Raw genomic sequence first — 25,722 nt, 5'->3', positions numbered from 1 at the left:
TAGCAGGGCATCTTCCAGCCTAGTATGAGTTGGGAGAAGACCTTTTTTGCAGCTGCATTCATTTGGTTTTCTAGCAAGATCTCTGTCTTCTCACCCAGCATCATTGCCATCTTAACTGGTATCGAGATCCCCTACTCCTGTCCTTGGGCACTAAACCACAGCCACTCCAAGGAGCTTCTCAAGGGCTCTGTTTTTTGGTTTTTTGGTTTGAGGCTTTTCAGCTTCTGGGTTCTCTTTGAGGATGTACACACATACAGCAAGCAACTCCAGACACAGGAAGGTAAAATATATTTATTAGATTCAGGTTACAGAGAGCATTTGCTAAGCAGGAACCACTCTTTAGAACAGGCAATAGGCAAGCAGACTGGCTATTGCTGGCTATACACTAACTGGCTAAAATATGATAATGGCATGGAAGCAAAGCCTCTCCCACACACTGAAGTTGCAACCCACCAGGCTTCCCAAAGCCAGTTCTTTTGAGAACGTAGTGGTTTGCAGGTGTGCATAATTAGCAAGCCAACACATAGTTTCCCCCAAAGCAGGCCCTGGCCCAGGCCCTGAACAGACTTACAGCCTGAACCAAAGTGATGAAACTATACTTTTGAGGCCAGATTGCAGCCAATCCCTACATCTGGATTCAATTTCAATTTGTTCCTTTGCAGCTATTTGACCACAGCTGTCAAGCAGCAACTCAGGACTTCTACTACGTCATCCAGGAATCCTTAAGTGTTGTGTCTGGTTAATTCCCCAGGTATATAGATAGAACTATAGGAGAACAGTTGCTGGATATGTGACCAAGCAAATCATTCAAGATGCCTTTGCACACAGAAACAGGGTTAGCCCGGCCCCATAACTAAGGCCACAAAGGGAGTCTAGAGATGGTTGTTGTGGGTTTTCCGGGCTGTATTGCCGTGGTCTTGGCATTGTAGTTCCTGACGTTTCGCCAGCAGCTGTGGCTGGCATCTTCAGAGGTGTAGCACCAAAAGACAGAGATGCCAAGACCACGGCAATACAGCCCGGAAAACCCACAACAACCATCGTTCTCCGGCCGTGAAAGCCTTCGACAATACATCGGAGTCTAGAGACCTACAATAGAACAACCTTGGAGAAGGGCATGAAACAATGGAGTAACACAGTTGTATGACCTTGTGTAGATTAGGAGAGCCATCTAACTCGTGTAAGTATATACAATGTACTGACCCAGGAGCACAGGGTGTCTTGAGAATGGCAACCAGGGCTTTTTTTCTGGGAAAAGAAGTGGTAGAACTCTGTGGTTTGCCCTCGGAGAAAATGGTCACATGGCTGGTGGCCCCACCCCCTGATCTCCAGGCAGGGGAGTTTAGATTGCCCTCCACACTGCTCAATCTCAACTCCCCTCTGTCTGGAGATCAGGGGGTGGGGCCACCAGCCACGTGACCATTTTCAAGAGGTTCCGGAACTCCATTCCCCCACGTTCCCCCTGAAAAAAAGCCCTGATGGCAACTATAAGATTCTGTCATGTCTCCTATACTTTTTAACATCTATACAAAAACAGTGGAAGAGATCATCTTGGGATTTTGGGTGATAGTCACCAATATGTGGACGGTACTCAACTGTCTCTCCTTTCCATCAAGAGCCAGAGAAGTTGTGGATGAAATGAAACAGTATATGAAGAGTTCTGTGGCACTTATGGTAGGAGTGGACTAAGGGGAGGAGTCCTTTCCAGCTTGTTTTTCTGCAAAACAGTAGGCTGAATGAAAAAGACAGCGGAAAGTAGATTCTGTGATACCTCTGTGGCTAGTCACGTGGTTAGCTATGTCGCCTGTATGAATTTGCTGTTTTTACACAAACCGGTGAATTGAATTGAAAGTGAGATGTGTGTTCTGTGGAACTTTTGTAACTTGGTACATCACTGCCATTTATGCTGATATACTATGGGCATTAGGCTGGTTGGTGTGCCTTAGAAAGTGGTATACTCAAGTATTTTTTGTTGAAAATGAATTTTGGTTGGGAAGAGGTTAATAAAATTTAAACAGTGCCCCACTCTTATTTCAAAAATATTGCTCTCCAATGCCTTTAATACATTCTACTGTTTTTTAAAGTACTAGTATTTGCTTAATGCTTGTTCTGTGGTGTTCCAGGAGCATTTTGGCCAAGAAAGGTTTAATAAGCTCGTGGTGTTTCAATGTTTTTCATTTCCAAAACACAGTTCCGGCTTTTACTTCGTCCCGAAAAGGTTCTGCTTTGAAGCCTAGGGGAAAAGTCGCGATCTTTTCCAATGCAACGTCCACTTTGAAGTCCCAAGCCCCATAAAAGAGAAACCACTTCCATCTAAGGAGGTACGATCCACGATCATGAAAGATACACCCCATCACGCCCACGAGACGGGTCTCGCCTCACCCTCCATCAAACTACAAATCCCAGAATGCAATGCAGTACGCGCAGCCTCCGTCATGGAGAAAGAAACCTCCTCCCCCTCAGCAACCGGTAGGTGACGTAAGACGTCTAGAGCTGCTCAGATTGTGATTGGCCAGTACGGCTCGTCTTCCCTCATGACGTTCTCCTTCCCGTTCGATGTATAGATTTTGGCGGTTTAACCAAAGGGGCGGTGAGGGCGATAATAGAGCTTGTATTTGCCGAAGAGGCGTTGCGCTGTAGGTGGGAGCACATCATTGTCAGGCGGCACTGAGGACCCCGTGAGGCGTCGCCCGCTTAGGAGCCCGGAGATGAACAAGCGGGCTTCGTCGCATCAGCCGCCCCCTGCGTGGGAAAAAGAGCAGCTCTGGTTCTACCTTCTGGCGCTGGGGTTCGACCCGGGAGGAGGCGCGGCCGCTGGGAAGATCTCTATGCATCTCCGCCTGGGGCCGTGAGTCGCGTGGGCGGGTTGGCTGGGTTCCTTGACGGACAAGGGGGTCGCCCCTTGGTGACCCGCCTCTGGCTACCGGGATGGCTTCCGTGGGGTGGCTGGCGCTGGGTCACTTAAAAGCGAGGTTTTAAAGAAACTTTCTGGTAGGCCTGATATAGTTAGTGGCTGTCCTGGGTTGCCCAGGTGAGCCTGATCTAGGCAGAGCTCAGAAGCTAAGCAGGGCCGGTCCTGGTTAGTAATTGGATGGGAGACCTCCAACGAAGACTAGAGTTGCAGAGGCAGACAATGGCAAACCACTTCTGTTAGTCTCTTGCCTAGAAAAAGCCACCAGGGCTCGCCACCAGTCAGCTATGACTTGACGGCACTCTCCTTCACTTAATTTAGTGAGTGTTTTGTACCTTTCTGAGAAACATCACTCCTTGAATTTCTGCTTGTCAGAAAGTGACTAAAAGTACACGAACCCTTGCCTAGGGAAAGAGGGAACCACCCTCGTGGGTCTTTCAACAGTGGGACGAGCTGTTGTGTTTTCTTTTTAGAAGTGTTATATGGCGTGCTTGAGTTTTGTTACTCACTGCAGTTCTTTCTTTTTTGTTAAAGGGACATGTTTGATAAGCCAAACAAAGATGCATTCCATGTTGTTTCGTACTTCTTGTTTTCAAAGCTGGATCAGTTGCGTTGCAATGAGGTCTTTCGGTAAGTGTGAAGCATCTTTGGTTTTGTGAAACAGTATTTTATTACTCAAAGCCATTTGTGGTAAGAATGCTGTTACATGGCTTAGCACTTTTTGAGTAGTGATGAATTCTTGGCACATAGGTTGGGTTTTCTTTGAATGGAATGTTTAGCTGTCTTTTGCTTTATCTTCAAATACAATAATAGAGCACATGTAAAGATAAAGAGACACTCCTATGTGGCAACAGGTTTGTTATCCCTTTATAAATCCCCATGGAGACCAGAGAGAGATCTGCAGGCAACACCCTGTGACGAGTTCTTCTGCAGAGCCACTGGAGAACCATCTTTTAACCACATGAGAACAAGGTTCCATCAAGCCTTAAAATCCTTAGAAGTTTCATAATTCTGATTTAGGCTGTAAGTCTTTGCCGAGCCAACCTGGCTGCTTTGGGCCAAGTATGTGCAGGCTTGTTAATTACACACCCCTGTGAGCCTCTGCCTGCCAGTGCCAACAGCCCTATCTTTTTGGTAGCCTAGCAACGCCAATTAAGCAACCATGCCCTGATTAGCTACTGGTGCATGGGATAATGCAGCCAGGGTAGAAAAATTATTATAGAAACCAAAAATCTCATGATAGCCTAACTAATAACAATTTTGAATAAATCAATCTAACAATTTTAACTATGTCTGTGTATTTTTATATAAATACTTGAGAAAGATGCATGAACTATCTTTACATAGGTTTTATCTAACATTCATAGAAAGAGTAAGACTCTCAAAAGGTACGTTAGCAAAACAAAATTTTAAAACGGTGTGAATAATACACAATGATAGCTGTTTTGTGTTAACAGCTGCTCTGTAAGTTTAGTCCATGAGTAGTAGCATTGCCACTCCCGGTAGTTGTAACACGATGGGTGGCCGTTTCTGCCAGGTTTTCCTCAGGTGTATTAGCTGTATCCACAAAACTCTTTAGTGCTATGACAAATTACAGTAAGTCAAACACAATGAAATCACTCAAAAATTAATAAATACATACCAGAAGGTAATATAATACTTACAAGTTATAACTCCAATATTATTCCACAAGTTCTTCTGTAGAGCCACTGGAGAACCATCTTTTAACCACTTGTGAGAACAAGGTTCCTTCAAGCCTTAAAACCCTTAGAGATTTCATCATTCTGGTTTAGGCTGTAAGTCTTTGCAGGGCCAACCTGGTCTGTTTTAGGAAAAGTGTGCTCAGGCTTATTAATTGCATGCACCTGTGAGCCTCTGCTGGCGCAAACAGCCTTACTTTGTAGCTTAGCTTATTTTGTAGCTTAGCAAAGCCAATTAAGCAACCATGCCCTGATTGGCTACTGGTGCAAGGGCTGACACAGCCAGGGCTAGAAAAATGTCTGCTTGGGACGTCTTAACTGTCCTACCTCCAAACCTCTCCACTTAGTATCTCTCTACCAGCATGTGAGAGAGAAGCTTTGCTTCCATGCCTCCACTCTCAGGATACCCGGAATGGCCCGGCATAGAATGGACTTTCTCTTAAGACTTTGGGTAATTAATATCCCCCCCCCCCCTCAATGGTGGCTTGAAGTAAGTTAGCCACTTGTCCTTTTTACTGGGTACAATTTTAAAATTTTTACTGAATATGTTGATATACCTAGTCATTTTAATTCATTTACAGGTAATTTATTTTCTCTAGTCCAACCTGTTGGTGGCTGTCTTTAACAATTGATGGTAACGGAATGGTTTAATTCTAAGTTATGCTGGTCAATGACTGTAAAAAACACTGATTGGTTGAGCCTTTGGGTAAAAACTGCCAGCCAATAAACTATGTCAGAGAAGCAAGTTAGTTAGCTTGAAGTATTGTAGCCATTTGATTTATAGCAAGCAATACCCAGTCTTTGTTGTTTTCTGTTTTGCCTATTGTCTGCATTGAGGAGGGGTACCTGCTTAACATACATTCCCTGTAACTTCATTTGAATAAACATAACTATGTTTTTCTAGCCTTTGTCAGGAGTTTCTTGGTGTGTGTGTGTGCACATCCCTCGGGACAAACACAGAGACTGAAAAACCTCAAACAAGACCAGAACTCCTTAGAAGCCCCTAGGGGTGTTGGAGTGGCTGTGGTGCAGTGTCAAGGACAGGAGTTTGGTGGGGGGGGGCACTGGATCTTGACACCACTATGCCCCACTGAGGAAGCACCCACAGTCATTATTTTGTTGTAGCCTTAACTTTCATGGGAGATTTAAAACTGCTTCTGTTATTAAGCCATTTCATGGACAGTAGAATTATTTGGACACTTATTGTGCCCTTTCATTCCCTTTTCTTTCCCTCAGTTCACTCTCTTGAAGTACCATTTATTCCCAAAAACAGAAATGGAACAAACGAACCAGTAGACCAGTTCGTGGAAGTTTGTGGAAATGAGCTTCCACGAACTACTGGTTTGTGGGTTTTTTCGGTTCATAATCAGGTTTGTGCCCATCTCTAATCTAGATGACCAGCTAAGTATGTGTATATTCTATTTTTGCCTTTGTGGAATTGTCCTGCTGTTTCCAGTTCAAAGGAACTGTGTGAGATCTAGTTTACATGTAATAAGCCAGAAGCCTTGTTGTAAAGAAATAAACAATTTTTCTGTAGGTTCCTCCCCTCCCACCTCAATAGTATGCCTGTGCACTCTAGTGCAGGAGGGAATTGCTGGGGAGCTGAAACTGAGCTGCCTTTCATTGTCTTTTTTCCTTTCCCAGCACAGGTCCTTTGAGCTTTGTTTAGCAGAAAAGCAGTTTACAAATATTTTAAATAAAAACACTTGAGTTCCTCAAAACATTTTTGATCTGTAACTTGCTGGTGAATTCATTTTTATGTAATGTGACCATTTGAAGAGGCCTTTGAAGAGTAAATTGTGATTGCAGTGCAAATTTCTGCAGGCAACAAGTTGTCTCCTTACTTTCTGTCCTTGTGTCATTTTCTGTTTTTAGAACTTACAGTGCAATCCTAAGCAGAGTTACTCCAGTCTAAGCCCATTGCACTGTTAATGTCATCTTTTAGTATGATCAAAACTGGTTTGAAAATGGAGCAGCTATGTGTCTGTAAGGCTACTTTGGGTATATTACTTGTCTGGACGTTCCAGTAAATTTACTTGGTAACTTGGTAGTGCTTGAAATTCACCAAAAACATTTCTGTTGTTAAGTTGTGTGTAATACACTTTTATGAGTAATTTATTTATTTCCCTTCCCTTGGAAATGGAAAGATTTTGTTTTCCTCCAAAAGACAAGAAGACAGACTCTGAATTCAGGAAGCAGTGCTGTGACTGGCTAAAAGAAATTTCAGTAAGTTTTGATTAGAATGAAAAGTGGTAGTGAAAACCTTGTCTACCTTTAGCTGTAATTGATGATTTATTATAAATAGTTTTTCTGCTAAATACAACATGTGTTAGTAAAAGCGTATTTAGTGTTCTGTAATGTATGTGGTGTTCTGTGAAGTTTACTTAAAATTTTTGTTCCCTGTTGACTTGAAGGGTGAAAAGAATTCTCAGCACTTATCTCTCTACCTCTGCCTCTTTATCTTTCCCAGCTGGCTCCCATCCTGGGACAATAAATAGGTCTGTCTTGTAATTCTTTTTGTTTTCTTTTGGGTCCTTTCAGTTTGACCACATGTACATTTCAATCAATGCTTAGAGCACATGGGGTTGTATTTAAAGGATTCATTGGCAGCGTGAGGCTACAATGGGAATCTCTGTGCTTTTGCTGCATTCTGTACCACTGAAATTGTTGCGTCAGTGCTTGTCCTTCCCATGGCATAAAAACTTCCATTCTAATCAAGAGTAGTCCTGTGGCAGAAGATCAAAGGAACATCATGTCCTTTGGCTACCTTTCAGGACTATTAGTACCAGGGGCTTAGTTACAGGTAAAGGTAGTCCCCTGTGCAAGCACCGAGTCATTACTGACCCGTGGGGGGATGTCGCATCACGACATTTTCTTGGCAGACTTTTTACAGGGTGGTTTGCCATTGCCTTCCCCAGTCATCTACACTTTACCCACAGGAAACTGGGTACTCATTTTACTGACCTCAGAAGGATGGAAGGCTGAGTAGGCCTTGAGCTGTCTACCTGAACCCGGCTTCCGCCAGGATTGAACTCAGGTCCTGAGCAGAGATTGGGCTGCAGTAGTGCAGCTTACCACTCTGCACCAGGGACTTATTAACTCTCTTCTTGCATAATATGAGATCCAGGTATGGTGATTGTTCAGTACACAAAGACAAAATTGTTTGGCAACTTTGCTCTGATTTTTTAAAACTAGGAGTCCATTTGCTGCTCACTTCACAAATCTAAATAGTCAAGATTGGACCAAAGATTAGATTTCATTTTTTTTCCAGAGTGTATTTTTAATCCATTTAATTCTTTAGGATGAATCCAGGAGCGACTTTCCTTCAGTAAATGCATCACTATTCCTTTCCCCTGGTGGTCCTAAGTTCATTCACTTAATGTTCTACCTTGCAAGATACGTCCTGTTGCATCACATCAGAATAGATTCTTCAGGTAAGTGATAGTTGAAATGTATGTAAACTTAACAGCAGAGCATTAGGACCAAGAAATAGTTCACTGTTTATCCTGAACTCCCTTTTGCTGGAAGGTAAATTGCTTGGTAATGTGCCATATTTCAATTTTGCAGAAATTTATACTTCTTCCTAACATTCATCTACTTGTCACATACCCTTTCTGAGTTGTTTAAAATGTTGATGCTCTCTTTTCTCATTGGGTTACATGCACCTAAAATCCTGTGCATGGAAGTTCCACTTCCTAGCTTTCTACCTCCTCAAGCAGCCCAGAATGTCTTCTAAAATACTGTTCCTGGGCACAGGAGACCCCTGGGAATATCATTAGGAGGGAGTTGGAGGGAATTGCCACCCTCCCCCAGTGTGTGCAGCTCTTTCAGATGGGATCTCCAATCCATTGCCTTTTGTCCCTTCTGGGGCTCTGTACAAACTGAGGTTGCTCTGTAGAATCCATTCAGTACTCTTCTGTGGCTACAGGCTGTCAAAGAGCATCAGTAATGAAAACAATTTGTCTTCTAAATGCCTCCTAAAATGGCAGTGTGTGTGTGTATGTGTCTGTTTTTGCTGCTTCATGTATTCTGTGCATGTGAAGCAGTAAAAACGGGGAAATATCGTTCCTCCTGTGCTATTTTGACATTGGGAAATGGCTTGGGGGGCGGGAAGGCAGGAGCGCTTCCTTCCCCTGTGATGGTGTTCTAAGGCTGTTTGGGTTCCTTTATTTTTTTGTCAGGACAACAAAAAGGGGAGAAAAACAACAGCCCCGCAAACCAAGCGTGACCAAATTTGTTGGAACAACTGAAAAAAAGTAAATTTGTAGAAAATAACTAAGAATATGAATGAAAATCACCAGTATGAATGAAAAACACCAGTATAAAGTTTAATTAGAAAAGCATCATATGGATCTACATATATATATACTAAAACTTTGTATATAAATAAAATCACCAATGTACAGAAATAATAGTACAACTCATTATCTGTACAGAACTAATAAAACCAGATTCATTTTGGCCCAGAAGGCCTTCCACCCCATCAATAAATTACATAAATTAAACATATATATAACCTAGCACACAATGTATGCTGAGATGAAATTGCAAATAACATGAAGTCAGTTCCTTAGAATTCTGCTCCAGAACAGCATGAAATAAAGTCAGGGCAGTGTAATATAGTAGGAGTTGTAATCCCTTTGCCCATAAATCTTGTATAGTCAGGTCAAGAATATAAAATTCAAGATGGGGTGCTGGATACCAACCAAAGATGGACAAACATTTCTGTTTCAGCTTTGGTTGGTGTCCTGTAGATTAGTGATTTTTAAAAATTTATATACAAGGTTTTAGTATGTATATATAGAACCATATGTTTTTAATCTAATTTATGTATTTCCAATTAAACTTTATACTAGTGTTTTTATTAATATTCTTAGTTATTTTCTACAATTTTTATTTTTGGTGGTTCCAGCCTCCTTGATTACCCCTTTATTTTAAACAGCTGTTTCCCACAGCTGGTGTGTGTCTGCAAGGAACTAGACCTGCATGTCTAGTTGTTGTTATCTGCCCTGAGCCTGCTTGCGGGGAGGGCGGAATATAAATACGATAAAATAATAATAAATAATAATAGTTTGACCCTTAAAGCCAAGTCTGCTCTCAGAGCTTGCTGCAGAAAATAACTTGCCATTCTTCTATAGACGCTGGCGTATACTTTCCTGAGTCACTGAATTCGAGGCCTCCGGATGTCCATATGGCAGCTGCGAAATACTCTGTGGCATATCAGAGATTTTTGTACAGTCTGCAAAAGGAAGACGTAATGATTCGAGAGCTTCAGAAAAAAGCACTGTGAGTGGCGCTTCTGCTAAATGGGCACAATGTGTGATTTTCAAGGCTGTTATTACTGTATTATTTGTATGCTCTTTACCTGCTATACCGAAAATTGTAGTTATATCACAGAAGTTGGTACCATTTGGAAAACTCAAATCACCAGTTACTGGGGGTGATTTCACAGCTTTTCTGTACTCTCATGTAGGATATTTCACAATGAAAAAGAAATCGAATTAGTTTTTTCTTACAGTAGCCATCACAACTTAGTTGCATGTTCAGCTGAACTTATTTTGTGTTAAAAGTACGGCTCTTGACTTTTATCTTTCTATGTATGCAGGATTTTGACTAAACAGATAAGAGATTTAAGACATGAAAACGCAGAATTGGACACACAGCTCCAAAAGTAAGTGCCTCTTGTGGGCTTGCTTACATGGTAGATTTCTATTTAGGCTACCTCCCCCAGTTTCTTCTCTCTGTTTTTGCAGTCCAGTAATTGTTAGGGGGTATGACCATGACAAGAAGGGATGAGATTGGGGCATCTTCTTGTGCTCGCTTGCAAGTTTGTACTCTCCTGTTAAAGGTTAGACACGTCAGAGTTAACAAACGAGGTGAAATGTACATGAAACCAAGTTTTAATTTCAGACCGTATTGCACAGATCTTACCTCTGGCAATCTAACTTACTTTTCCCTCCCATCTTTCTGACTTTTTATAGAGCAGAAAAAAATACTGATCAGAACCAGAACATCATAACAGAGAAAATTATACAGGTGAGATTATTTGCCCGTGTATTTTCAGTTGTCACCATCCAGTACCAAACTCCTGTAAGCACAAATGCTACTTACCTGAATACTGTTTTGTTCACAAGGTGTCCTTTTTCTTTTCCCTCCCCTCTGCCTCTTCCCTTCACTGTCTCAAAGGTTCGCTGTATGTGGGCCTTGATAATAGAAACACTTAAACATCTTCAGAAAGAAAGACAAGTTGTGGATTCGGTTGTCAAAGGTCAAGTGGGACAGTATGTATTAGATGGCACCAGTACTGCTGTCAGTGTTCCAAGGCTTCTGCTTGAAAAAGTTGAAAAAGACATGCATGAAGTGAGTGTCCTTGCATCTTTGTGTCTCTGTAATATATCTGCCACTGTGCCATGAGTGTTCCTCAGTCATGGTATTCTTTCTTGCAGGGCTTTTTTTTCCTGGGAAAAGAGGTGGTGGAATTCAGTGGGTTGCCCTCGGAGAAAATGGTCACATGGCTGGTGGCACCGCCTCCTGATCTCCAGACAGAGGGGAGTCTAGATTGTCCTCCGCGCGGCTGAGCAGCACAGAGGGCAATCTCAACTCCCCTCTGTCTGGAGATCAGGGGGCAGGGCCACCAGCCATGTGACTGTTTTCAAGAGGTTCCGGATCTCTGTTCCTCCAGCTGAAAAAAAGCCCTGTTTTGTTTTTTTTTAGTTTTAATAAACAGTTTTATTTAATCAAATACAGAAGATAAAGATTCTAGCTTGTCATTTACAGAAAATTCTAGATTAAAATACTGTACAATAACACGTAATAAATTATAACAATTGCTTGTGAGTGTCAGAAGGCGAATGAGTTCTATGATACACAACAACATGCATAAAACACTTAACATTTATAAAGAAACAATTTACACGACCACCCTTTCCCAAAATCGCAACTTACAGGGGATCTTTAAACTTATTCCTTCTGTCCCAGTGTGAGCTCTGACTCACAAAACCTTATGCTGGAATAATTTTGTTTTAGTCTTTTAAGGTGCTGCTGGACTCCTGTTTTATTTTGCTGCTGCAGACTAACACAGCTATCCCTCTGAAATTCTCCTAAATGAAAATATACACAAACTGTGACGCAGTCCATTTCCCGTTGCGATATTCGCTATTTCTATCGTGTTCTTAGTGGTTGGAATTGGACTGTCTATCATGATGTGCAAGCGTATTAATCAGTTGTCCCTTGTAATGTTTTGAAGCTGGATGTTGGAAATATATATGAAGCTGGAAGACTAAACCTGTTGACACTTGCTAAATTATTAAACAAAGCCATGGAGATTTTAATGGTTGAACGCCAACATATTGACAAGAATTCATTGAAACTGGATTATCAGTATTTTGAAGGGAAGACCAAGTTCCAGAATGAGGCTGTATCGGGGCTAAAGTCACTGAGGTGAGCTCAATTGCATTTTGTTAGCATCTTTGCCATTCAAGCGAATGTTGTGTGCTCAGCCTTCATGTAATTAAGCCTCTCAGTTTTTCTCCTGCAAATCTGGGCAGAATTGTGTTCTAAGCAGGATGGTTTTGCCTTGAGGTATAACTAGGATGCTGTCTGCTCACAGAGTTAATTTAAAACCGATTCTCCCTAATTGCATCTTGATAAAAGAGATGTTTTTTGCCTTTCAGAATTGTATTGGCTCAGATTTAGGCTTTTGGTATGTTACATGTTTTAAAACACAGGATTGTTTTCTCTGAACAGTCATGTTATGCTTTGGCAGATTATCTTTTTTCTAGTTATGGGCCATAACTAGATTATGACATGGCTAAGCAGGGTCGGCCTTGGTTAGTAATTGGATGGGGGCCCTCTAACAAAGACCAGGGTTGCAGAGGCAGGCAATGGCAAACCACCTCTGTTAGCCATGAAAAGCCCACCAGGGGTCGCCATAAGTCAACTGTGACTTGAGGGCAGGATTTCATTTTCATACCTATTAATGCTTTTCACAGCTGCTGTAGACTTGCACAAAAGTTGCTGATAGTTTTGTTCTTTCAGTTTGCTGAAAACTCTTTAATATCAGCCAATAAATGTGTTTGGATTAAAATCTTTATAGGCACAAATTAAAACGGGAGGATCATTTATCAATAAATCAGTCAATTGCTGAAAAACAAAAAGAATGGGATTTGAAGTGGGAGAACTGCCTTGGAGAATCTCCTTTTCCTTTCATTAAAGAGCCTAACCCTGTAAGTATCTTTTTGGAAAAAGTAGAAGCAAATGGAAGGAAGTGTCCAGCAAGAAGAAATATGTATTAAATGCACGTTGGAACAACTTTTGACTGCCAGTTTCAACTAGTAACTCCATAAAATTTCAATAGGAATGTTATATCTCATAGTAAATTCATATTTTAACAAATGCAGTTTTTAGGTTCTGCATGCCATGCTGGTAAAAAAATTTTAATGGGCAGGTTTACGGCTTCTCAGGTGTTTACCCGTTATGTCGAGGTGGTCTCTTAAAATAAAAATTGTGTGGTTGGGAACTTTGTATTTTATGTTAATATAGTGTTTAAGTATCCAAGATTGTAATTACATTATTGTTGAAAACTAAAAATATTCTTGAACTTGTTTTTCTTTTCCCTCTTTCTTTTTATAAAAGGCACTTGATTTATTACCGGCTATGTCTCCCCTTTCTTTTACCCCTGCTACAGAGGAAGCTTATAAAAGTAGTGTATTTTGCCAGTATCCTGCAACAGTTCCAGGTAATCTTAAGAGCCTCTTGTTTGGACTAACTGACTCAGTTCCTAATATCCATACCTGGAAATTATACTTGTGATAAATGAGTCTGATTTTATTGTTTTATTTATTGTAATTTTATCTACTGCTGTAACCGGCCCTGAGCCCGCTCGCGAGGAGGGTGGGCTATAAATTAAATAAATAATTCTAATAAGTCTAATTGTGGCTTTCAGAAGAGTCCACCATTTCTGTTCTCTGCCTCTCCTAACTTCTCTAAGAACATAGTTCCCTAATGCTTGATATAGATTAACTGTGATAATGAATTGGTAAAAATGTTACTGAGGATGAAATTTGAATGCTGTGTCTTGAACCTGTGACCTTTTGAACATACCATGCTTATTGCTGATCTGTCAAGAACTCTGTTGTCTACTGACTGACAGCTGCTCACTCAAGTAGAATTGAATTTCAGATCTTCTGTGTTCAAAAGATACTCTACCATGGAGCCACCAACTCATCTCTGGCTTGGAAGTGATTGTCTTCTCTTTCCCTGCACCCCTACTTATGAACAGCAGTCAGGGAAAGATTTTGTTAATGTAAAGATCAATCTCATCAGTTTGTAAATTCCATATTCTAAGTCAAGACACAATGTCCTGAAGATTTTCACTGTTTTGGGCATCTTGTTAGTTCCTGTTTAATGTCTGAAGATTAATAATCACAGTTTGAAGAAAATCAGTGATGTTTTGTAATAACTCATCTGAGCAGGGTCTCCTGCAGGTGCCAGGCTGTGCATGGGTGAAGTCAGCAGCAGCCCGTACACGGGCTTTCTCTGTGGTGGCCCCTATCCTGTGAAATGACCTGCCTCAGGAAGTCAGAAGAGCCCCCACTCTTCTGGCTTTTCATAAACAATGCAAAACTGAACTATTCAAAAAGGCTTTTTACTCAAATGGGAGGGCTGCATTGTAGGGATGAGGTCTCAGATGCTTCAATAATGAGTTTGGGACCATAGACTTCATCACTATATTGCCTTATATATTATCTGCTGCTTTAAATGCGTACTCCTATGTACCACCAGTGCTCCATATTGTCTAATAGTTCAAGAATTGATTATGTTCTGCTTCAGTATTTTTTCTACTCTGTATTGGATTCTTGCTAATACTATGTCTCTTAAACTTGTATCTATTTACCCCATGGCATTGTTTATGGAAATGTCCTTGATACTGTATTGAAATGTACTTGATACAGATTGTACTAATCTCATACTGTGTAATCCGCCTTGAGTCTCAGTGAGAAAGGCAGACTGTAAATGACATAAATAAATAAAAATATAAATGTTCCATGGTTTTGATTAGAGTATTAAAATAGGTCTTAAATATTTTTCAGACATGACAAAAAAGCACTCTCTGACAAATGAACTTATGAAGGACAGTGGACCACCGAGAAGTGAGGCTGGTGCATCTGCAGTAATCCCAGAAAGGTATGGCTTCTAAAACATCCCCAACCATAAATATGAGAGAAGATGAACTTGTGCTCATCCACAGGCATTGGTCTCGTCTCAGGTCTTCCATTCTTCTGATTGTCAAATGGCAGATCAGTTGGAAATTATCAGTCTTTAACTTCTTAAAATAAACCAGAATTTACGTTCTGGATATATTAAGCAGAGCCTGGTCAGTTGCACATTGCAACAACTCTGGCATTTCTGTTGGACCCAGAAGGCACCTATCCCATTTCCCTCCTGCAGTTGCTGCCTTGCAGTCCACAAAGCATCACCTTCCTGCCGGGCTATGCATGCAGCTCTCTGAACTTTTTTTATATGATTTCTCAAGCGCACACAGTGCAGACGCAGTACAAAACAGCATCGAACAGGCTACACATGTGGCTCATCTTCTTCTCTCTATGTTTATAAGGGACTGGAAGCTTAATGGCTTAGTAGTTTCTAATTGGAGAAACGCCTGTCTGATGTATAATACTGTTTTTTAGTGTAAGGCAGAAATTGTGACTGTTTCAGTTCATGAGCATGTTGTGACTTGCAGACAATTGTACAATACTTTGAAATTCTCTGTATGTTGGTACTACTATTCTGTCTTTTTCTGTAATGAGCTTCATTTTTATACCTCTGGGAGGCTGATACCCAAATAGAGAAAAGCTTTGCTCTAATTGTCACAAGCTCTCCCTATAACAAAACTGCCTTTTGATGACCGGGACGAATTGAGGGAAATCGTAACGGACAGATACGGGGCATACAAGTTTCGTTGGCTGAACTAAGTACCTGGCCTGTATACATTAAGTAACACTACTGCTTTTACAGAAATATTACATCTTCGCGTTGTGCTACAGAGCCTGAAAATGGAATGCAGATACCTTCTGAGAAGGTAACCCTTCAGTATCTTCCCCCTACTTAAAAAAAAAACCCTCAAGTTTGTACTGAAAGAAACTAGAATGCAAGAGAAACCAATGTGTCCGTAGGTAGGCTTACAACTTATGCAGCTCTCTGCTGTGTGTTGCTGAACTGGAATCATTGTCTGTCACCTCACCATCATATTTGATACTACAGCTTGGATTCAGCAGGGCCCAAGCTGAAACATGTATGGGCTTAGTGCACTTCTGCTTGCGCAAGATCTTGCGCAACATTTAGCACTTTCCTCCCTATAGTGCCCCAAAAGTGGTTGCACAAGACCTTGCACAAACAGAAACACAAGTGTGAATAAGTCTGACATAGTTCAAATGGCTACCATGGTGTTTTGTACAAGTGGAAATACTAGAAAAAGCTCTATTCCAAGCAGGTTTTGTGCTGGATCCAACCCAGTATGTTCACACCCCAATGGGAAACCATTTTTTACTTTGCTTTATGAGCAGCTGCTTGCAAAACAGTCTTTTGCTGTAGAAGGAGGAATGCATCTCTGTTATGAATGCTCCCTTCACCCTGAATTTGTTGCATGCACTTGATTGGTTGGAGCAGAAGGTAGATGGGGAGGTTCATCCAGATACGTGTATGGTTACAAGTAATTTTGTGTGGTTGGATGCTCTATATATTTGGAGTCAAATACAGATATTTCCCCACCATATTTTCAATGAGATGTGGATGTTCTTCTCTAACAGTTTGCACCTAAATATGTGTAACTAGAGTTGGATCAGGGTGAGTGTCTTGCTGTACAGTGCTTGTGCACTGAGTAATGAAACCACCAGCACAGTGTGGCAAAGGTCCAGCTGTTTTGGCATAGTCCGGTGTTCTTTTCTATACTCAGTGAGGGCCATGGGAGAACATCCCCCTCACTGCTATCATCATAGCCGTATTTGGCCACGTAATACTCTGTTATGTTTGTGAAACAAGTTAGAATTCAAATAACCAGAATAGGGGTGGAAAATTGCAAAGTTGGGTTTCAGTGCCCTTCTTCCCAATTTCAACTTTCATTTTTGTTCTTTTAATGCATGAACTTAATGGGAATTTGAAGATGGCTGCATGATACGTAATCTAACATATGATACATCATGGCATCATAACACTGCACAGTAAAATCTCCTGTTTACTGGCCCACCTAGGAATGCAGTTCTAAACCTGATGAGACTGGCAGTTGAAATCCTGCTTGTTACTTGTGACTAGTATATAGTTAAGGTTTGAGCAGTGCTACGAGTTTGGGTGGTGGTTGTGGTTAAATTAACAATTTAAGTATTTTGTGCAATATGGTCTTAATCTGTAAACCTGTCCTTTTAACCTTTGTGTAAATTTCCTGTTCTAGGGATCCTGTTGTTTTATTGAAACTCCCAAGAGGATCGAGTGTTCTGATTCTCAGATCTTAAAATACAAAGGAAAAAATAAACCAACGGCCGCTTCAAAGAAAAGACATGCTGGCATGCTTAAAAAGCCATCATCAGTTAAAACTGACGATCCTCTTAGGAAAGCACAAGAGCAACTGGCAGAAGTAGTAAGGAATATGTTAATGTTCTTTTATTCATTAAGATTAAGCTAGAAAACTATCACCAACTTAACAAACTTTTAGTTGTTAAATTTAACAGTTTATAGGAAACTTGGATGATTTGGGTTGTTTCGGAAAGCTTTGGCCACGTTTAAACCCCCTGCAGAGCCCACCAGTCAGCTGGAGCAAGGGTGCAGGGGGGGGGTTAAAGTGTCCTGTGTGCTTTAAAGTTTGTGCCCTTGTTCCAGCTGACTGGTGGGCTCCAAGTGCAGGAGTTTAAAGTGTCACTTGCAAGCGGCATCTGCAGTGGCCTTCTCTGCCGCCCAACTGGTTGTCTCAGGGCTCCTGGCTGCCTCCTGGCCTGCTGGCCAGGTAAGTCAAGGGGCTGGGCTGGGACAAAGCTTCCCCCAGCTTTTTCACTTTGGTGTGCTCCAAATCTTTATGGTGCATACCGAAGCAGTTTAAATACCCGAATCCTGAAGCCACTTCGGTATGCACTGTAAAGAAGTGGGAAACCCAAAGCAGAGAACCCATGCACACCCCTAGTCCCAGGTCAGAACCATAAATTGGCTGCTGAATATAGGTTGGAATGGTTACCAGGTAATCATGGATGTAACCACTAAACTCATTAATTATTCTGAGTAGGATACAGCACCAATCATCTACATACTTTCCTGTTTCAAGGTTTAACAGTTTTCTTTTAAGGAAGTATTTAAGAATTCCATAGTATCTTTGGAGCAGTACACAAAAAAGTTCCATAATGGACAAATATGGCTTTGCTGTCATTCGAGCTTTGCTTTTTTCTTTTCCATTCCTTTTTGATTGCAGGTGGCAGATGTAGTTGTGTCTGATTTGCCACAGAATACTGCTGGAAAAGGAAAAGAATTGGATGACCTGATTGGCACTTTAGCCGTGAATCCCTTTTTAACTAGGAAACAAATTCCAAGGACTCCAGAAAATCTGAGTGAGTTTTTAAAAAAAATTAACCCTTAGTGGTTTTAATTTTAATGGACATCCTGCTGTATTAGAGGTGATTCAGAGTTAAAACATTTAAGGATCTATTTCCTTTGTGGGATTATATTAATTTACAGAATGTTTTTTTTCTCGTACAGCTCTGCTTTATATCTGGCTGCTTCTAAAAGAGCTGTTACTGATCAACCTTCATGTGTTTCTAGACTCTTTGCATGCAAAGGCTGTGCATATTCTCTGGTTCCTTTATAACACAATTCAGGCGCAGAATGTAAGCCCAGCCTTGGGCACTCGAATAATGGCATTATTTTTAAAGAGTGCGTCTCTGGCCTTTATGGTTATAAAAACAGGCCTGATGTTGTATGGACAAATGTCTGGTGAAAGAGCCAGTTTGGTGTAGTGGTTAAGAGTGTGGGACTCTAATCTGGAGAGCCGGGTTTGATTCCCCACGCCTCCACTTGAAGCCAGCTGGGTGACCTTGGGTCAGTCCCAGCTCTTTTAGAGCTCTCTCAGCCCCACCCACCTCACAGGGTGTTTTGTTGTGGGGAAAATAGTAACATACTTTGTAAACCGCTCTGGGTGGGCATTAAGTTGTCCTGAAGGGCGGCATATAAATCGAATGTTGTTATTATGGGCAGAATGATCACTGTAAAGCTCTCCTTCAGAAGTTATGGCTTAAGCATAGCTCCTTCCTGCGTTGCATTGCTAGAACAAAATAAGAATATGTGCAAAATTTATGCTGACCAGTTTTTTTTAAAAATTGTTCACGCATAGTCTTGTATTACTCACTTCTCTTTGAGGATCTCACATTGGTCGTATTGTGGTCTGCTTGCCACTATGGAGATTGTAAAAGTAGCATTTTAACTTGTAATACCATTGGCCTTTATTTAGTGTGGGGATGGCTGGAACGTGGTCATACATTTAACTTTTTTCTCGTTTCTAATTCAATTTCAGTTACTGAAATTAGAAGCTCATGGAAAAAAGCTATAGAGGCTGAAGAATCCTCAGGCATGGAACTGCGTCATACTGAGTCATCAAAACACGCGGCACAGGAGTTGGTTTCTGAATTTATTGATAGTATGGCAGGCTTTTTGTCTGATACAGCGGAGTCTTCTTGCCAGGAACTGCAGTCTCCATTTAGACTCCAGGAAGTAGCTACTAGCCCTAACAAATGGTGGTTCCATCAAGCAACTGCAGGCTCACCAGATGCTCAGATGAATTGCAAACAAGGATTAACGTGTACTGTTCCAAATAAACGTGTAACAGAAAATTCAGAACTAGCTTTCAAGAGTACAAATGAGTCAGACTGTTCTCCAGGGGAAGACTTTGCAAAGAAGACACCACCATCTTATTGGTGTCAAGGTTCGTCAATAGATACAACTCTCACACGGGATGCTTCTCAGAGAGGCTTTAATTTAGATAGCCTTGAATTGACCCATTGCAACCTACTTCAAGAAACTCTCCAAGATGAAGGAGGACTATCCATAAGTCTTAATAGTTCCAGTGGTTTAGAGGTAGAAGAGCTCAGAGAAGAGCACCATGCCAGAGATAATCACATTTTTGCTGACAGTGAAGTGGAAGATAAACAGAGACTGAATTTTCAATCTATTCTAAGCAGATATGAAGCACTGAAAATGAGTTTTCTTGAAAATCAAGACTCGCCTTCTAGAAAGCAAATCCCAAGGGCCAGATCGGAATTTATTCTCCCTCAAACAAGCTTTGAAACAAATGAATTGTTGAGCCCACTGGGAAAACCATATGCATTGGATGCAGAAGTTGTCAAGAGGCCATTGTCTGGAAGAAGGGTCAGTCTCTGCCCTCCTGTTGCATTTTCTCCAGCTCAGTCAAGAGATGAGACAGGCAAACAGGATCACAGAGACTTGCTTCCTGATTTGAAGGGTTAGTGTTTACCTGATTTACCAGTAGAGATGGGTACAGAGTTTAGTGTTCCTCTGGTTCCAGTGTGTAACTTTAGAGTTCTTGCTCACATTTGGTGGAAGCAGTAGTTGGGAGGTGTTAGCAAACTGTTTCTACTGCTTCTGCGGATAAATCAAAATCTTTTTTGGAGGAGTGTGATAGTAGCCCATTAAGGCTGAAACCAGAAGACGGGCTAGGTGCTTTTTTGATAAACCTTTGAGCCTATATGCTGTGCAAAGTCTTGCTAATAAACCACCTCCAGCATAAGCACAGATGCTTTAAAATAAATAAATGTATGTGTTAAAACTTGAAAACTAGAGACTGAGACAGTTTGCCATGGAGTAGGATTTTGAGAGATAAGCCCAGGTTTGGTGGGGGATCTACTTATTCTACATTTTGCTTACTGAAACATTAGTTAGTCTGATGTCACACAAGCACTTAAATGTTAACCTTTTTCAATGTTTCCTCATAAATACTCAGGAATTCACTACAAATATATCTCTGCTCATGTCCTTTTGTATACATTGCATAGGATCCAAGCGATTGATTATTACGCCAATGGAGATTGGACTTTCTCAGGCTGGGCCCAATACCAACACGTGCATATAAACAATTCAGAATGAAAAAAAGTTCAGACACAAAGTTAAAATTAGTAAATTTTTATCGTAGCTCAAATATTATGTCCACTGTGTGAGTTAGATCAAGGTCTTCAGAACCTAGGTGGTCAAAGTGGTTTCAAGGCACGGTCACAGTGTTTTTAGTGCCCGTGAATTTTGCTGCCAATTCTGTACTCCTCTGGTCAGACCATGAAAGGAGATTTAACAGATGGTAATCCACAAAGTGGCTGGAAAAATAGCCATAAGTGGAGATAGTATTTTAACTCTCTGCTCAGCATACATCTTACAGGAAAACTGTGTGCTGGATCCAACAAGCTGAGCCTCCACGTAGGGAATACCCCTGAATCGTCCAGTTAGCTCCGCTAAAGAGAATGGGTTAAAACAGGCTAAGGAGAAACAGCCTACAATAAACAAGGGCCATGAAACAGGATAAATATTTGCAGTAAGCAAAAAACAAAGGCACAAAACTCATATAGGTGAGCAGACTCACTTAGCATTAGCGACCAGCATTTTCCAGCCCAGCTCTTCAAGCCTTTCTATTTCTACTGTACAGGCTTTGTACCCCAGCATAAGTAATAGAAAAACCCAGACTAGCAACTTTCTTGTCTATCCTTTGGCTCTAAGAGCCGAAATAGAAGTCAGATTAACACCAGCTCACTGTTAGTTGGAAGAGAGTTAAAGTAAGAGGCAGCCTAAACTTCACTAACCAAGCTGTGGTTGAATTTTGCTTTATACCCATCTCTGTTTGCAAAACTGATGAGGCTTCGCACCTAGGCACTCCAAAGAGGGCATACAGGAAAGTTTGGATGTGACTTCATGTTTGCTTAGAAAAAGTAGCTGGCAAGCTTCACTGCGGCTGTCTGGTATAAGGCACCACATGGGCTTACCGGAAGTGGTTTTATAACATGCAAGTATGCTAATTTTAATCATTTCAGCTGCTTAACGGCCTTACTTCCTGGACTGAAACACATAAAATAGTACTATTCATTGTGACATGAATTTAATATTATGAAATGTGCACAGATTTAAGCATATTGTTGTAAACAGCTTGTATTTTTGCTGTATGTAGCTATTTATATGCTAGTGGAAAAATACTAGAACTGGAGGCTAAGTGAAATGGCTTGCAACATGGACCAGGTTCCATAGAATCTTGTATTTAGGTCTGTATGTCTGCAGGGGCTTTGGGTGTGTTTTCCTCAGCTCTGCTGTCCCACCAAATAGCTTGTAAACCTGTGTGAGCTCTTCAAGGCAGCTTATGCTCAAAGGAGAAAAAGGCCTCGGGTTTATTTAAAGAATGCTTTGGATCCTTGTGTTGCACAAAACTGTGCTCTTCCCCTTTGCCCCTTCCAATCTTCTGAGCAAAAGAGAGATGAGACAGACAAGGGCTGTTGTAACAGAGTATATTTGCAAATATAGGGTACCAGCTTACAAAATGAGCTTAGAATGTACCAGAGAACAAAGGAGCACATGCTTCTTTTAAGGGCTCATGACATCATTTTGGAGAAACGAAACTCACATTCAAACAAAACATGTGATCTCTTTACACCTATGGATAGGCTATTCTCCATTTCTTACTCTCGCAACAGCTTTATTACTCTTTTTTGTCTTCAGAGTAGTCACTCGTTACTTTCACACACACACACACTTCCTCCAAAGAGGGGGGGGGACTTACAATTTTCCCTTTGTCTCTGCCTCTGCATTATAAGAATGTTTAGTTATTTATTCCCAAGGACATACATTTCTTCTGTCATAAACAACTAGAGAAAAGGGGGGGGTGGCTAAAGAGCAGAGACCAGTTACTTTAAAACATAAAAATCCATTTTTTCCCTCTTGCTAGCTTAATTCATAATTACATTATTGATTCAAGGTCTCCACTAAAAATTTGCTAATCCCACACTTGTCCTAGAACAGATTCTCTGATTTTTAGATCTGTCTGTCTGTCCTGCAAACACTTCCCATGATTTGCCATGATGTGCATTCCCTCCTCCTCTTAAACACGGTTCTGAACTGAGTTGCCCTTGCCTAGCAAACACTAATTCTGACTGAATTACAAGCTGCAGTTTGTTCTCCTTCCTCTAAACTAGGATCTCAAACAGCAGTTTAATCATGGTTTGAAAACCTAATTTCGAGAGAGAAGAAAAAAACCATGGTGTGTGCTTCAGAAAAGATGGCTTGCTGGGGAAGTATTTAATTTCCAAATTTTTAGTGGGCGGGCAGGGTGGTGTCTGTACCATCCTGAGGGCTCTTTGTTCACATAATGAAAAATCACAGTTCAGATGTAAAGACAAACTGTGTCACTTTGTAGATCATAGCCATAACAACATCCCCTCACTACCTATTATGTGAATTGAGAGAATCTTATTACATACTTCCGTTTCATATATGAGCGTGCTTATCTATGAGTCCTATATGCTTTTAAAGCCCATACATTTGTTTGCTGGAGCACTGCTACTTAGGCAAGTTTTAAAAAAAAAATCTTGAATGATATTTGTGCTTCTTTTTCAGAAAAACAGTGATGCTGGATGCAAATGAATCTCCATCTACAAAGATCTGTCAAAATGAAATGTAGTGTGAATTGGACAATTATGATGCACTGAAGTTGGATTCATAGACACTTATCTAAAGTATTTTTCCAGTTGTTAATGCTTACGTTGATACTTTGCTATTAACTACTGCTAATCCTGACTAGTATTGGATGTTAGAACTAATTCTTATTAAGAGATTTTGAAGCATTGATGCCATGTAAGTTCAGTGGTAAATGTGATCATGTAGCAGTAACACAGTGAGTCAGATATTAAAGTATCTTGTTTTAAATGGTTAATTGCAGCACATTTTAATCAGATTTTGGAAGAGAACAAGACTTTTTGAATAGTTTTCTAACGAAAATGTTCTTGTACATAACTGGCTAAGCCTGCTCCAATGTTTCATTTTCTCCTCTTGTGTGGGAAACCTGAGCATTGAGAACAGTCCTAACTGTAGATGTTTCCAGCTATAGAAGGAAAAACTCCTGCCCTTCTGTGTGCTGTGTTGATATTGCCCTTGCAGTGTTATGGAAAATGAGCTATAGATCTGTTAGTTCTTTCTGCAAGCCACCTATGTGGATATCTTATGCCTGCTTCCATGTAATAGAACATAAGAATTACGATTTCAGTACAGTTGCCTTGAGTATCAGTGGTCATCTCTGGATATTCAGTTCTCCATCCCCCCCCCCCTCCGGTGGTCTACCAGAGAGTGATTCCGCACACGTTGGATAATGCACTTTCAATGCACTTTATCAATCGTTTGAGGTGGATTTTTTGTTCCGCACACAAAAAAATCCGTTCCAAATGATCTATAAAGAGGATTGGAAGTGCATTATCCAACGTTTGCGGAATCACTCTTAGTCTAGATAAAAAGTTGATACATATTCAGTAAATGATTTGCTTTAGTTCACTTACACTTTAATTTGGGAGGCAGAGGAATACTGGATACAAGATGGTAATAAAGATGCAAAAATAGTGTAGTAGCCATTACGTACTAATGTAAATTATGGGATGCGTGCTTTGTTGAAACTCATTTGCCTGAAATGCATAGAAAATTCTCCACATTCTGATACCGAAGGTCTTCAAACTCATGTTTGTCTTAAAATATTTATTAAATGTTTTGCCTTCTAAAAAAACTTGTTTAGCCTAATAAACTTTCCTAGCTGAAATTTGTTTTGTGGAATGACATTAAATGTATTTAAATCTTGGTTCTATTGAAGCAATCCAGTTTGCATGTGACAGCTGTTCACTTATTTTCTCTTGCCTGCCCCCAAGAGAAGCTCTGATGAGAAGAAAAACACCACCGTAACTATCTGACTGCTTATACTTTTTACTATCAGTTCAAATATTTCAACCCAATAGAATTTATAGCCACTTACCAGTCTCTTCACCATATGCAAGTCATATGATGTCACTTTTCCAAATCCACAATCCTAAAAAAGTCACCCGTGTTGTTATACTTAAGTATAATACTATTAGTCAGTCCAATAATACATCTCTTTCTTATAGGAGAATAATAAGTAAAAAGTATAAGTAGTTAGATAGTTACAGTAGTGTTTTTCTTTTTATCAGAGCATTTTGGCTGTAACGCTCCCTCTTTGTTGTGCCCCCAAGATAAGGGGTCTACTTATTCACAGGTGGATTCTGGAAACCCAGTACCCAAGGGGGAAAAAATGAATAGGTTTCTTTTTTGCCTAGAGAAATTGGAGGAAGATAGAAACCCTTAGAAGAAGTCGAGGTTTCCCCATTCCCCTTTGACTTGCCTGCATGTTTCCAAATACCTGGTCTGTTTTACACAGCAGAGGGGCAATAATTATTAAAATTTGAGTGCCCTTTTGCACATGGCAAGAGAATATGGCAACAAAATGGAAAGGGTCACTTAATAGTGCTTTCGCAAAGGCATGTATACAGGTTTATTTTGAATATTGAGCAGATGCCAAGTAACACTAGACTCATTTCTGGTCTATTCTTTGACACTGGTGTGCTGAAAATACCAGCTATTGAGTTTTTGTCCCTTATTGAATAAATGTGCTCTAAATGCTAAAGCTAGTAGATTAAGAATAATTGAGAAATGGAGATTAAATATTCCTGTATTTATGTGCATCTGTATAGCTATTTTTCAAGTGTCATGTGTGAGGGAAACAAATCCAGAGTAATCTCTGCAGCCCTTTTTGAGTTTTTGCTTTAGTTCTCTGTATTCTGACCAGTGGCTGACTAGAATAAGTTTAGTAATTCCCAAGTCTGAACCGAACTATTTATCTATCACTTGAGATGTCACGTACTCCCTTGGTTTTTATAGGGCACTGTTTTAAGATCTCCTTGACAGCACTGGTGTCTTGCCTGCAGGGTCCAAGTCAGTCCTGGTGACTTCACAAAGAATCTCCAAGTGACCATCCCAGGAGGTTATGATCAGTCCCCACCCCTTTGCAGGATAGGCTGGGATCAGTAGAGGCCTAAGCAGCAGTCT

The 25,722-nt window shown here is 40.7% G+C and overlaps 1 protein-coding gene and 1 non-coding gene across 2 annotated transcripts; both read left to right on the top strand.

Annotated features, from left to right (window-relative positions):
* The first annotated feature begins 2,542 nt into the window (after window positions 1-2,542).
* HAUS6 (HAUS augmin like complex subunit 6) lies at window positions 2,543-24,413 on the top strand. The gene is made up of 17 exons (XM_054986120.1): window positions 2,543-2,845; window positions 3,443-3,538; window positions 6,756-6,834; window positions 7,910-8,042; window positions 9,747-9,894; window positions 10,214-10,279; window positions 10,590-10,644; window positions 10,795-10,968; window positions 11,855-12,048; window positions 12,704-12,833; window positions 13,243-13,345; window positions 14,700-14,793; window positions 15,625-15,688; window positions 17,054-17,239; window positions 18,059-18,194; window positions 19,154-20,098; window positions 23,239-24,413. The coding sequence occupies exons 1-17, from the start codon at window positions 2,706-2,708 to the stop codon at window positions 23,247-23,249; spliced, it is 2,754 nt and encodes a 917-aa protein (XP_054842095.1). The 5' UTR covers window positions 2,543-2,705; the 3' UTR covers window positions 23,250-24,413.
* On the top strand, window positions 15,434-15,564 carry LOC129335251 (small Cajal body-specific RNA 8). Its single transcript, XR_008597593.1, has one exon. It is a non-coding gene; the product is annotated as a small Cajal body-specific RNA 8 (non-coding RNA).
* Window positions 24,414-25,722: the final 1,309 nt, after the last annotated feature.

Source organism: Eublepharis macularius, chromosome 8 (genome assembly GCF_028583425.1).
Source record: "Eublepharis macularius isolate TG4126 chromosome 8, MPM_Emac_v1.0, whole genome shotgun sequence".
In the NCBI taxonomy this organism is placed as follows: Eukaryota; Metazoa; Chordata; class Lepidosauria; order Squamata; family Eublepharidae; genus Eublepharis; species Eublepharis macularius.
This window is presented reverse-complemented; position numbering and strand designations above follow the sequence as displayed.

Excerpts from the sequence above, each read along its gene's own strand:
- HAUS6 (XM_054986120.1), top strand. The coding sequence starts at position 2,706 with ATGAACAAGCGGGCTTCGTCGCATCAGCCGCCCCCTGCGTGGGAAAAA. Across the intron at positions 12,049-12,703 it reads TCGGGGCTAAAGTCACTGAG|GCACAAATTAAAACGGGAGG; the intron begins GTGAGCTCAATT and ends AAATCTTTATAG. Across the intron at positions 12,834-13,242 it reads TCATTAAAGAGCCTAACCCT|GCACTTGATTTATTACCGGC; the intron begins GTAAGTATCTTT and ends TTTTTATAAAAG.